Source organism: Lolium rigidum, chromosome 2 (genome assembly GCF_022539505.1).
Source record: "Lolium rigidum isolate FL_2022 chromosome 2, APGP_CSIRO_Lrig_0.1, whole genome shotgun sequence".
NCBI lineage: Eukaryota > Viridiplantae > Streptophyta > Magnoliopsida > Poales > Poaceae > Lolium > Lolium rigidum.
In genome coordinates, this window is record NC_061509.1 from 4,071,821 (window position 1) to 4,086,093 (window position 14,273).

The 14,273-nt window shown below is 40.2% G+C and overlaps 1 protein-coding gene across 1 annotated transcript; it reads left to right on the forward strand.

Moving 5' to 3' along the window:
• Window positions 1-9,809: 9,809 nt before the first annotated feature.
• Window positions 9,810-11,299, forward strand: LOC124685833. Its single transcript, XM_047219867.1, has 3 exons — window positions 9,810-10,073; window positions 10,886-11,022; window positions 11,104-11,299. Exons 1-3 carry the CDS (start codon window positions 9,810-9,812, stop codon window positions 11,297-11,299), a joined length of 597 nt encoding a protein of 198 aa, XP_047075823.1.
• Window positions 11,300-14,273: the final 2,974 nt, after the last annotated feature.

Here is a 14,273-nt window from a genome sequence, read left to right on the forward strand (position 1 = left end):
GTTCTTTCTAGATTTATTAACAGTCTTTTGCAAGATAGATTTAATCTCTCTATTTGATAATTCTACTTGCCCACTAGTTTGAGGATGATAAGCGGAAGCAATTCTATGATTAATACCATATTTAGCAAGAGTTTTTCTAAAACCACCATGAATAAAATGAGAACCTCCATCAGTCATAATATATCTAGGAACTCCAAATCTAGGAAAAATAATATCTAAAAGCATTCTTAAAGAGGTCTCACCATCAGCACTTTTTGTAGGTATGGCTTCCACCCATTTAGTAACATAATCAACAAGCAACAAGTATATGAGTGTTACCTTCTGAAGAAGGGAAAGGACCCATGAAGTCAAATCCCCAACAATCGAATGGTTCAATAACAAGAGTATAATTCATATGCATTTCATTGCGTCTGGAGATATTACCAACCATTTGACATTCATCACAAGATAAAATAAACTTTCTTGCATCTTTGAAGAGAGTTGGCCAATAAAAACCTGATTGTAGAACCTTTTGCGCGGTTCTATCTCCGGCGTGATGTCCTCCATAAACACTACCATCACACTTACTCAATATCTCTTGTTGTTCATATTCCAATCAGGAGGTTCAACTACATGAGCAGTTGTTAAGGCTTTCTTTAGAGTTTCAAAAGCTTCCTTACAATCATCATCAAAAACAAAAGGTACATCCTTTTGAAGAAGATTAGTAAGAGGCTTTGAAATCTTAGAAAAGTCTTTAATAAATCTCCTATAAAACCCAGCATGACCAAGAACACTACGAATACCTTTAACATCTCTAGGATAGGGCATCTTCTCAATTGCTTCAACTTTAGCTCTATCAACTTCAATACCTCTCTCGGAAATTTTATGTCCCAATACAATTCCTTCATTAACCATAAAGTGGCATTTCTCCCAATTAAGAACAAGGTTAGTTTCTTCACATCTCTGCAATACTTTATCAAGGTTTTGCAAGCAATTATCAAAAGAATTCCCATAGACAGAAAAATCATCCATGAATACCTCTACAATATTCTCACAAAAGCCATGGAAAATAGCAGACATGCATCTTTGAAAAGTAGCAGGAGCATTACATAAACCAAAAGGCATACACCTATAAGCATAAGTTCCATAGGGACAAGTCAAAGTGGTTTCTCTTGATCTTTAGTTTTAACAGCAATTTGTGAAAACCCGTAATAACCATCAAGAAAGCAAAAATGAGTATTTTTAGACAACCTTTCTAACATTTGATCAATAAAGGGTAAAGGGTAAAGATCTTTCTTAGTAACTTTATTAACTTTTCGATAATCAATGCACATTCTATACCCTACAACTACTCTTTGAGGGATGAGCTCATCATCATTAGGCACAACAGTCATTCCTCCTTTCTTAGGAACGCAATGCACAGGACTAACCCATCTACTATCAGCAATAGGATATATAATACCAGCTTCAAGAAGTTTTAATACCTCATTCCTTACCACATCCTTCATCTTCGGAATTAGACGACGTTGATGTTCAACAACAGGCTTTGCATCATCTTCCATATTGATAGCATGTTGGCAAATAGAGGGAGAAATCCCCTTCAAGTCATCAAGAGTGTAGCCAATAGCTCCTCGGTGTTTCTTCAATATTTCCAATAACCTTTCTTCCTCAATATCTGAAAGCTTAGAACTAATAATAACAGGATATATTTTCTTATCATCAATATGAGCACACTTAAGATTATCAGGCAATGGTTTTAAATCAAAAACAGGATCTTCCTTTGGTGGTGGTTTTGTACCTAAATCTTTAACTGGCAAGTCATGTTTAAGAATAGGTTGACGAAGGAAAATTTCATCAAGCTCATTCCTTTCTTCCCTAAAGACTTCACTCTCACTATCCTCCAAATGTTGCTGCAAAGGATTATTAAGAGCAAGAGCAATAGACGCACACTGTTCAACTCTAAAATCATTATTAGGCAAATCAGCTTTATAAGGAGTTTTGGCAAATTTAGAGAAATTAAACTCATAAGATTCACCAAGCAAATTTAGTCATAATTTTTTCCTTCTTGCAATCTATAACAGCTCCACAAGTATTTAGGAAAGGTCTACCAAAAATAATAGGACAAGACTTACTAGCAAGCAGTAACCAAGTACCAAAAAGTCAGCAGGATATTTAATCTTACCACATAGAACTTCCACATCTCGAACAATACCAATAGGAGAGATAGTTTCTCTATTAGCTAGCCGAATAACCACATCAATATCTTCAAGTTTACAAGAACCAATTTCATGCACGATCTCCGTATAAAGCTCATAAGGAATGGCGCTAACACTTGCACCCATGTCACATAAACCATAATAACAATGATCACAAATTCTAACAGAGAGCATAGGAACACTGGCTTCCCTAGACTTATTAGGATGCGAAACAATATTAGAAGCATCTTCACAAAAAATAATATGACCATCTTCTACATTTTCAGTCACAAGATCTTTAACTATTGCAACAGCAGGTTCAACCTTTATTTGTTCTTCAGGTTCTATAGGTTTCTTCGCACTTTTATTAACCGCACTAGTTATAACAGATACTCCTTCATTTTAGCAGGGAAAGGAGTTTTTTCAATATAAGCTTCAGGAAGAATATGATCAACAGTTTCAATTATAGCACATTTATTTATAAATGAATCAGTTTTATCTTTATATGGTTCATGATACTTATCAAAATTCTTCCTAGGCAATTCAAAGTCAGAGGCAAAAGCTTTATAGAAATTTGCAACGACTTGAGAATCAAGACCATAAGTAGCACTCATATTACGAAATTTATCAGTATCCATAAAAACTTCAATGCATTTATAATCATACTTTATACCTGACTCTCTATCTTTGTCGTTCTCCCATCCTTCAGTATTTTCCTGGATCCGATCAAGAAGGTCCCTTTTAAACTCTTCTTTGTTGCGTGTAAATGATCCAGAACAAGAAGTATCCATCAAAGTCTTATCTTGAAAAGACAGTCTTGCATAGAAATTATCAATAATAATATTACCAGGAAGCTCATGAATGGGGCATTTGAGCATTAAAGACTTCAATCTCCCCCAAGCTTGGGCAATACTCTCTCCATCATGAGGCCAGAAATTATATATGCGGTTCCGATCTTTGTGAATTTCACTTGGAGGATAGAATTTGGAATAAAATAAAGGCACAATGTCCTCCCAATCAAGAGAATCCCTATTCTTCAAGCAATTTATACCAATGCGCTGCTTTACCGTACAACGATATAGAGAATAGTTTCTTCCTAACTTCATCCATAGCAATACCTGCACATTTGAATAACCCGCATAATTCATGTAAAAACAAGTAAATGATCACCAGGATGGACAGTTCCATCCCCTTCATAGCGGTTATCCACAACACGTTCAATAACTTTCATAGGTATTTTGTATGGAACCTCTTTCTCACCTCGGCGCCTCATCCACTACCTTTGCAGTAGTAGTAGATTTTCCAAAGAGGAATTCAAGAGAAGACCCTCCATAATGAATTATAGCAAGCAGGCAGTAAATAAAATCAGCACGTACAAGTAAAGGTTTCCCTTACCAATTCCACTTACCAATAGCGCTTAGCTCCCCGGCAACGGCGCCGTAAAATAGTCTTGATGACCCACAAGTATAGGGGTGTATCGCAGTACTTTCGATAAATAAGAGTGTCGAACCCAACGAGGAGCAGAAGGTGTTGACAAGCAGTTTTGATGAAGGATTCACTGTAAATGCTCACAGACAAGTATTCAGGGGGTTTTGATATAGCAGATAAATAAAGTACAAGTAAGTAAAATGCGAGAGTAATAATTGCAGCGAGTGGCCCAATCCTTTTTAGCACAAAGGGCAAGCCAGTTTGTTTACTTATAATGACCAAACGTTCTTGAGGACACACGTGAATTTAGTCTAGTGCTTTCGCTTCATATAGCTGATTAATCTTCATTGTTTTGATAAGTGTTGTGCGGGTGAACCTATGCTAATGCACCGCCCTTCCTAGGACTAATGCATACTTGTGATTATACCCCTTGCAAGCATCCGCAAATACAAGAAAGTAATTAAGATAAATCTAACCACATCCTTAAACTCTGAGATCCTGCTATCCCTCCTGCATCGATATACCAACGGGGGTTCAGGTTTCGGTCACTCCGGCAACCCCGCAATTAGCAAACGAATACAAGATATATTCCCCTAGGCCCATAAATGGTGAAGTATCATGTAGTCGACGTTCACATGACACCACTAGAAGAATAACACCACAACTTAAATATCATAACATTGAATAGTAACCAACATAGTTCACTACTAACATTTAGACTTCACCCATGTCCTCAAGAACTAAATGAACTACTCACGAGACATCATATGGAACATGATCAGAGGTGATATGATGATGAATAACAATCTGAACATAAACCTTGGTTCAATGGTTTCACTCAATAGCATCAATAACAAGTAGAAATCAATACCGGGAGAGTTTCCCCTATCAAACAATCAAGATCCAACCCTAATTGTTACAGCGGTGACGAGGTGCAGCGGTGGAGATGGCGGTGATGATGATGGAGATGAAGGTGATGATGATGGAGATGATGTCCAGCTCGATGACGATGACAATGGCGTTGATTTCCCCCTCCGGGAGGGAATTTCCCCGGCGGATTTCAGCCTGCCGGAGAGCTCTTTTCTCTCTGGTGTTTTCTGCCCCGCAGAGGCGGCTGTGACTCTTCGCGACTATCCTCTGGAGCTTAGGTTTTCCGGACGAAGAAGTATGCGAAGGAGAGGAGGCCAGAGGGGGCTGTGGGCCCCCTCCCCACATGGTGGCGCAGCCAGGGCAGGGCCCGCGCCGACCTATGAGGGGGGCCCATGGCGGCCCTCCTCGGCTCCTCCTTTTGGCTACCTCCGTCTTCTGGAAAAATAGGATTTTCAGTATAATTCCCGTCAATTGTTGATCTTCCGAAATATTGCATTCTGACGGTGCTTTTTCCAGCAGAATCCTGACTCCGGTGCGCGATTCTCCATAATCATGAAACATGCAAAATAGATAAAATAACATAAGTATCATCTCTAAATATGAAAAGATATCAATGAATAACAGTAAATTATGATATAAAATACTGATGCAAAATGGACGTATCACTAATCTACATGGCATCTATCATATTTAGTTCACAACCTCCATGGTGGTGCTCCTTAGAAGTTTAGGTTTACTATCTGACGAGTTGTCCTCTCTACAGGGTCCATGTACATACTCTTAGTCTCGATAGTTTTAATCTTCTATACAATATCCTCATGAATAGCACCGAGATAATCTATAATCTCCTAATTCGATTTGGATGTATGACACAAGATGTTAGCCATATCCATGCTTACCTTCCATAGTATAATACCATACACATGTTCTAGAAGAACCCCTTATCTTATGTACAAACAAGTGGTAAATGCATATTTACAATGATATGTGTGTAAGAAATAATGCACTAAATGAAACTATAGAGATGATTTCGGTATACCATGAATTTTTATATGTTCCTTGAATATCGAGAATAGACAATTTGTATTGATTGAAAAGTAGGTTAATTGTTTATGAAACTCTCTACTTGTATGGTTATTAGAAAGTTGTCCCTATTCAGAGTTCATGTGAGGACACAAATTAGACAAGTACATGGATTGGTTGATGACTTTGTTTCTCAAGTCATAGACATGGAGGTGTCAAACCAATTATGTGGACACATGTTATAAATATGGGGTTGAACTAACCCAAGACGAGACATAGCGACTGTATATATATTTTTCTCTCTACTTAATTTGTTGTTAGAATTGAGATTGTCGCATGACTTGGGATGTGAATCGATCTACTTATGTGCTATCAAACGTTACACCATAACTGAGCAGTCATAAATGTAGTTTTATGGTTTATCATGAAGCATGCAACAAGACATGGCCACCCAAGATGATTTTTGTCCATCTGTACAAGAGAGACATCTCTAGCCCCCCCCCCCCCCGAGTTATCGGATTTAAAGATGCATAGCGGTGCTCCTTTTGGAAAAAAAAGTTAACCTAGTAAAAAATAATGATTCACAAGATCCTGAAAGAGTGGTCAACTTGGAGATTGACACAATATCGAGAGGCCAAGGGAATGCCATGTACACAATGTTTTGATGATTTATTCGATATGATTTTTATATGCATTTAGGAGTTGGCACGTCTTGCTAGAGCTTGCTACCAACTACCATCTAGGTAGAAGTACTCAGGACATGCCTATATGTGCGTGAACCTATAGGTTCACACACTAAACGAGTTGGAAGGCTGCATCGAGTTCCACATATACACTTCTAGTGGTAATCCAGTGATTTAATAATAGCAGTAATCTTAGTTTATGAAGTAGAAATATGGAATTAGTTTAGTAAAGTTTACCTATGTTCCTACAATGTGTATGCAGCTTCCCACCATTAATATTTAGGTGGTCAAGGTGGACACCTTGGTGTCCATGCCACAAAAATTGTCCTATGGGGGTGGCTATCACCTCCACACACCTGCTCACAGTGTGTGTGTTTGGAGGGCAGGGGAGAGGGGCATGTGTATCTGTGCATGCTCTTTTCTGTGTGTGGGTGTTGGGTGGATGATGCGAGCATGGTATGTATTTATGTGTGTCTAATGGAATTTAAATCATGTGTATATGTATGTTTGAGAGAGTAAAATAGAGAGAGAGAGAGAGAGAGAGAGAGAGACGACCATAATAATCGCCCATAAATTATAAGTTTTGCTTCTCACATGCCTCGAAACCACAGATTGATCCTCGCTAGACCATTTTTTAAACACAACAAATAAATATCACAACTCATAGTTTATAATAAATTTTATTTTTTGAAAACGACACATGGAGTAAATGTGCATCGATAGGATTTTGTAAGTAAAGGTGATTGTTTATAGGCTACAAAAAAGGAAAAAATATTCCAATCGATAATGTATAAACCATTTGCTATTACAATTGCACACATTTATTTGTGTTACTCACAAAAATATATCTATCTCATAGAAAATCATAGCACATCTACATATAAATTTTAGCTTATCTACGTATTCATGCATGTGTAGTTCCTTTTAGAAGTTTATAAACCTTCCAATATGATATTTTGATTTCTGAATGCCTAATAGTACCCACAATAGCATCGACTATCTTTTCCCCTAAAGCAAATGATAATTGGAGTGAAGCGGGATTTTCAAAATTTTGGAGCTCCCCACAATCATTACTTCTTCCTCCGTCTGGCTTTATTGGACGGCGATAAATAGTTTGTAATTTTCTCCTCTCTTGGTTTCGTCCTCCTAACAAGAGTAAAAAACTCCCAACCGTTGTGATGAAAGGATTCCACCCTTCCATTTTCGATAGAAAAATCATCGAGGAATTTTTCCCCTTTGTCGTTTTCTCCCAAATATCCAACCACCTCGTCAAAATCATTGGTGGGTCTTTCTTTGCAAAGGGATGGCATGACAGAGACGCGGGGAAGCATAAACCAGAAAATATCCACATAATAGGAAGGAACACAGTAGTAAAGGACAACAGAGGAAGATGAAGGTAAGTGTTTTGAAAGGGATGGGTGGAGGGAGGGGATTGTTGAAGTTTGTATTTGAGATGGTTTCCTCTCTCCTATTGATTGCCTCACATGGACATGATGGGGGAGGGGGTATGTTTTTAGGCCCATCTGGTAATGGTAACGATAGTGGGAACACGCATCTACCACCTTGCGCGAGGAATCCATGTGCACACGATTTATGTCACTACAAGCTGAGTCAGATGATGCGGGAACATGCGGTGGTAATGGTGGATTCAAACGGTGGGCATATGGTTTTTGTATGTGTGTGTGGGGGGATGGGGGTGAGCGCGCCAATGTGAAAGTGGGACGCGGCGGGGGGAACTGTCTCATCTCACCATGATGGCCCCTTAATTGGTGGTCTTAGTGGGCTTGACCGCTCGATTGGATATGCAACCATACAAACATACTTTGTGGCATATGCATAGAGAGAGAATGCAGTGGTGGCAACCACATGACCACGTGACAGCCCTCAAATTATTATTATATGACCGGATATCACTAACAAATATTATGTTAGCGTAATAAAAAAATAAAAACAAGTGAAAGTCAGACAAACATACAACACATTTGCACATATTTTGAAAGCCCAATAGCCCATCTGCTGCCTTTCCCCACCGTTCGATAGAAGGGACAAAAGAGGAGGGAAGATTTGGAGCGAAGCGGTCTCTTGAAATTTTTGGGTTCTCCACGGCCGTTAGGGCATCTCCAACGGGACGACACATTTCGGACGCTTAAACGGACACGCCGCGTCCGTTTGCCTCAGCCGAAATGGTCGAAATCGTCCGCGCGTCCGTTTGCGTCGGGGGTGGCTCCAGCGGCACGACACATAATTTTTTTTCCATCCATAAAGTCATAATTAATAAAAAAAACATAAAAAGGCCATAAAGGCATGGTAAAAGTAGGTACTGCCTACGGGTCGTCGTCGCTGATGAGGTCGATGAACTCCAGCGTCGGCCATGGAAGCTGGTACACCGGCGGTGAGAGGAGGTAGGGCAGACTGCGGCAACTGCGGCCAGGCCGTCGCCTGCGCATGAAGCTGTGGTGAAGGTGGCCAGAGATCCCAGGCCGGAGCAGCAGCCGGAGCGCGGTCTTTGGAACGCGTCGGTGTGGCCGGAGGAGTCGCGGCCCTCCCCTGCGCGAGCGTGGACTCGCGGAGCTGGATTGTGAGCCCGACCCACAAAGTGAGCTCATTGAGCTCGTCGAGCTTGCTGTTGGCCAGTGCCATGGAAAGGCTGCAACGCGCCACCCGTAAGTAATACCGCGGAAGACAGCAGTGCCCCTACGAGGTGGGCCGGTGCAAGGACCGGGCGGACGGCCGCTGCGTTCGCGCAGCGTTCGCAGAGCGCAAACCTGACGTCTATTTGGGTCAGGTTTGCGTCGCCGCGTCTCGGCCCGGTCATTATGCGTCGTCCCGCTGGAGGTGGTATATATCAGATGCATTTTCGGCCGGGGGCGAGTCCTCGCTTCCATCCACCTCAATGAGATTCAACACCTTTCAATTCCAGAAATCGGATGCTTTTACACCCAATGACGAGATTATTTATACTTTCATTTCCCGAACCCTCCCATTTCTTCACAGCCTCAGCAAAAAGCTGCCACGGAGACGGACGTCGTCGGCGCCGGGGAGGGCATCACCGATGTGGAGCAGATGCAGGGAGACTCCTTTTACTGTCACCAGGTGAGCTCCTCCCTTTCGCACCTTTCATTTCCGTGAATATTCTATCTACATACTTTAGACCGAATTACTGTATGCCGTTAATTTTTCTTAGATTAGTATTTCAAAGAAGTGCTGGATCTAATTTCTATTTGTGTGCTACTCGATTCCCCAGTGCCGTCAGAAAAGAAAAGGAGCCACGCCAGCTTGCAAAGGGGGCTTCAAGAAAAAGGGCAAGAGCCTTCTCAAATTCTGCGAGAGATGCATGTAACAGGTGAAATAACTTCCTCTCTGATTTCTCTTAGAGGAAATCTTGTCTGGTTTGGTTTTCTTCATTGTTCTCTTTGTTTAACAGGTACTCTGAGATTGCCGACCAGGCGTTGAATGAGAAGGCCTGGGAATGCCCAAACTGCCAAAATATTTGCAACTGCAGCATTTGCATGTAAGCAATCTGAAGCTGATGCCTGTCATAACTCATGAGTGATTATTGATTTTTGCTGTTGTTGTTGATAGATCTCGTTATCTGGTTTCGTTTGGCAGGAAGAACTAAGAGGAGGTGCCCATGGGGCCAATGGTCCGTCCTGGCAGGAAGCGGAAAGGCAGTGTCGATGACACTCCTGCTAATAAGAAGCCCCGGCCGGGAGCTGAGAATGGCACTCCTGCTAATAAAAACCCCCCCTTGGGAGCTGAGAACACATATGCCCCTGTGGATCATATAGATCTACCCAGGGGTACTCTTGTGACTTGTGTTGCAGGTATAGAGCTGCAGCCTGAAGATGTTGGCGCTGCCATTCAATTTTTGGAGTTCTGCCGCTTATTTGGCGAGGTGGTTATGGAAGCACACAGTAATGTTATTTTATCATATATGCTAGTTAAATTGTTGCAAGAACATCTTCAGAACATCACATGTGCATTTAAATGTTTGATAATTTGGACAGCTAAATAAGATGTCATCGTACAAAATAATCGCCAAGACTAAGATATCTTAAAGGCTTCCAAATAAGTTGTGATAATGATGCATGTCTATGCAATTTCCTATGTATCTAGATCTATATACACTTATAGATAGAACATAAAAGACCGTGTGCATCATCATGATGCAGAAGCCGGGGTTTTATTCCCATTTCGGAAAAAAAAAACTTATGGATAGAACACTTTTGGGGTAGTTTATTTCATCTACCTCCAAAAGTGTCATAACTCATAAGTCCTTTTTGAAATCATATTCTATCTATATAGCAAGCCATGGATCCCAAGAGTGATAATGAATACATCTTAAATAGGTGTGCTGGTGCAGAAAGTAGGAATCATTCTGTGTTGCGTTGATGCATTTGTCCTCAATTCAAATCTGATTTGCAATACCTAGTTATGGTTAGTTTGGTGGTCCGAGATTGTTGCCAAGCTCATATTCTGTTGTTGGGGAGGCCGAGAACATTAGTCCTTGTCCTATTACTTCTGTCTTGTTAAGATACAATAAATAATCAATTTCTCAATTTATAATATATTTATACTTTATTTGCATTGTAATGATAATCTCACACCAAACTTAGTTCTGTTGCTATAGTGAAAATGTTTATGTTTTCCTCACTGCCTACTTGCTCATAGAGATGAGTTTTTATGTATCATCAATGGTATAATCAGATCTTGGAAATAAGGGAGGGACAACCAGCACAAACTGTCAAGGAAATAACTGGAGGTTGTCAACTTCGAGAGGTGCCTTCAGTTGTTTCTGACCTTCACATAAGTCTGTTATCCAAGATAGAAAGAGGCAAAGCCAAGTAAGTATACTCCAAACTGATATTTCCTTGTAGTTCACCGAATGTAGTTAACACATGACTAATGATGTTTTTTGTTGTTAGGGTTTGCAAGTATCCAGGACATGGAGATGAATGGATAAGAAAAGTCGGAGAATATTTCGCTGACTCGACATTAGGTACCAATGATTTGACCCTTAACTGCTTAAGCCAGGGGGCATCAGGATATAAAAATTTGACCCCTTCGTCTAAGCTGGCCCTGCTGAATCGTCTGTGTGATGAGGCATTATCTTCTGAGTAAGTACAAGCTACCATATTTGGTGCAACAGTTCACTTGACTACTGTACTTCTATATTAATGATCTTGTACATTTATCCAGACGGGAACATAGAGAATCTGGGGCCAGAGAAAAGATGCGTGCTGCAACCAAAAAGGAATTTAGATTGGGAAGTTCGTTTGTTTGGTCAAAAGTCCTTTGGTTAAAATAAGTGAATAAAAGTTTTCTTCTGTTTCATAGGAAAAGTTGCTACAAAAAATTCAGAAGGATCTGACTAAACCAATGGAAGGAGGAGAAACCGCTAGCAATGAGAAAACTGAAAATATTATTTCTCAAATAAATGAGGCACGTGAAGTGAAGATTTCAGCGATGAATGGTCTGTTACAGTATGACTTAATATTTATCCTTTCGGCCTTTCCCGTATTAAAACTGTTTAGCTTTGTACATTTGTTCAGTACTTAATATGTTTAATATCTTGCACTTTTTTTACATTATATATACAGTTTACCATTCTTCGTAAGCTTTTGCTTGAGTTTGTATTTGAAAAAATAGTCATCAACCCATGCATGGACAGGTTGAGGCTTAGAGCAAATGCTCAAAAATTAAGCCTTGACCTAGCTTGATCAATATTAATGCCTTGACCTGGCTTAATCTCAGAGCATTTTTTGCGTCAAAAAAATGCTTGGAATTTAAGCCGGGTTAATGCATTAATACTGATCAAGTAGTCATAAGTGAAGATACACTTTAAAAATGCAAATCATGAATTCAATATCTTTGTTTATTTCCTTCGGTATGATGCAAAAATTCATCTTAAGTCGGAATAGAAATAACTGATCATTGTTTATAGGTAATAAGTTAAAACCGGCGCAAGCACGAGACACATATTTATTCGAACCTAGCACGATCTTTCATTGACAACATTTAGTTCTACAAAAGCATTGTTCGGCCATCAAGATCAAGTGTGATGGACTATTATGTGTCTACGGTTTTATTTTTCAATTAATGCAATCATTTACTTGGATTATTCTATCATCATAATTAGCATACTGTGGACCATGGAGTCGATACTGGCTAGTAGATTTATTTTCAGAATGTGAAGTTGTGAATCAACTAAAAAATAAAAGGTACATTGTTACATTTATTTACATGAAAAGGGAGCCTAATTAAGTTGGTGGAAGGTATGCATGGAATTATGTACCCACCAACTCCCCTTTTTATTCGTGAACTACGGTGCCTCTCTTATTCTAAAAAAGATAGATCCCTAGGTCCTCCTAGATATTTTTGCTCTACAACAGCCCGATGCTTAGTTCTTTTGATTTGGCCTCAAGATATAAATTTCACTGTAAACTACTATTTCTGTTCCTATGAATAAGGCACATGCGCTTTCCAATATTTAACTTTGACCACAAATCAGTCCAAGTATATGATGATTATTTGGTAGAAAAAAAATTAGAATCACTAGAAAGTGTGTTTCAAACTTTCAAGAAAAATCTAATGGTATACCAATTTTGTGTAATATAATCGATATAAAGTTGCTCAGAACCGCTTGCGTCTTATTCATTAGGTGCTCACTTGTTCCCGTCTCAGTTGTTTTCTTCAAATTTTTCTGCATTCAAGGAAGCTGTACCTTTAACATGATTGTTCTTCTGGCTGATCATGTACTTTCCTTCACAACATAGAATAGAACTGTAGAAGTGATGTTGTCAATATGCTCCATTTTTTAGCGTTAACAAAATTCTTATTTAGATACCGCCAGATATTTTGTTTTTCTTTTTTTAAAAAAATGCTGAGAAGTTAAACTAGCTTAGTAAGTTGGCCTTTTTGTTTCGACATAGTTTTTTTTTGAAGCTTTCACCGGGGGGGAGAGGATCCCCACCTGAATATATTGCATCAAGAACTGTTTTGTAGGTTACAAAGGGAGAGGTAGTCACGCCACAGGTCGGCGTGTACTCTTAATTCCGCTTTCTTAAAACGGTGGGACCATAGAGTTAGGTCTGAAATAATGTTACAAATAGTCATCGCTGTTGATTGTTGTATGCCTCTGAAGACTTTGGCATTTCTGGCATCCCAAATCTTCCATAGTATAGTGAGGGCGACGGAGTTCCATATGGAGGAGGGAAGGTTATTGGGCAGCGGCACGGAACATATGTCGGTGAATGTGTTGGCATTTGGCGTAATGGCCAGACGCCTCCAGATCGCTGCCGATGCAGGGCAGCGGAAGAAGAGGTGGGAGCGATCTTCGACTGGTGCTTGGCATCTCGGGCAATCTTGCGATGTGATGATGTGCTTGTGCATCAAGTTAGCTCTTGTGTTGAGCCTATCCAGGTGTAGGAGCCAACCAAACACCTTGATTTTTCTGGGCACCTTGGAGTTCCATATGTGCGAAGCGTCCTGGTCTAGAAGCTGGGTTTGGATGTGCAAGTAGGCTGCTTTGGTGGAAAATGGCGATCCATCTAGCATTGTTCTTGTGTCCTCCTCCTCGGTGAGGTGTACGTCCTGCAACAGAGTAGAAAGAGAGGCAGGTTGCTGGGACGCTGCATTGGTTAGTCTACACCGTAGGCCAGCTGATATATCATTCTGCAAAATGTTACATACAAATGCATGGGTATGAGTGTGGTGGGAGTATAAGGCAGGGAAGGCTGTAGCTAGGGTTTCTGGAAGGAGCCATTTGTCATGCCAAAATAGAACAGATTTACCATTGTTTGCAATGCAGGTGGTTATTTGTAGGAGTGTGTCTAAGTGTTTGGCAATAGTTTTAGTAAGGTAGGATGGATTTGAAGCTGCAAATGGATTAGTTGTCTGGGATAGTATCCATTGTTTCCATGGTAGGTTTTGTGAATGCAAGAATTTGAAACAAAATTTCAGCAGAAGGCAAACATTCTGTGCTTTTAAATTTTTTGCGCCAAGCCCCCCACGTGAAGTCGGAACGCATAACTTATCCCACGCAACGAGACATTGAGCACCCGTACATGTTTCTTCCGCAGCCCAGAAAAAAGCT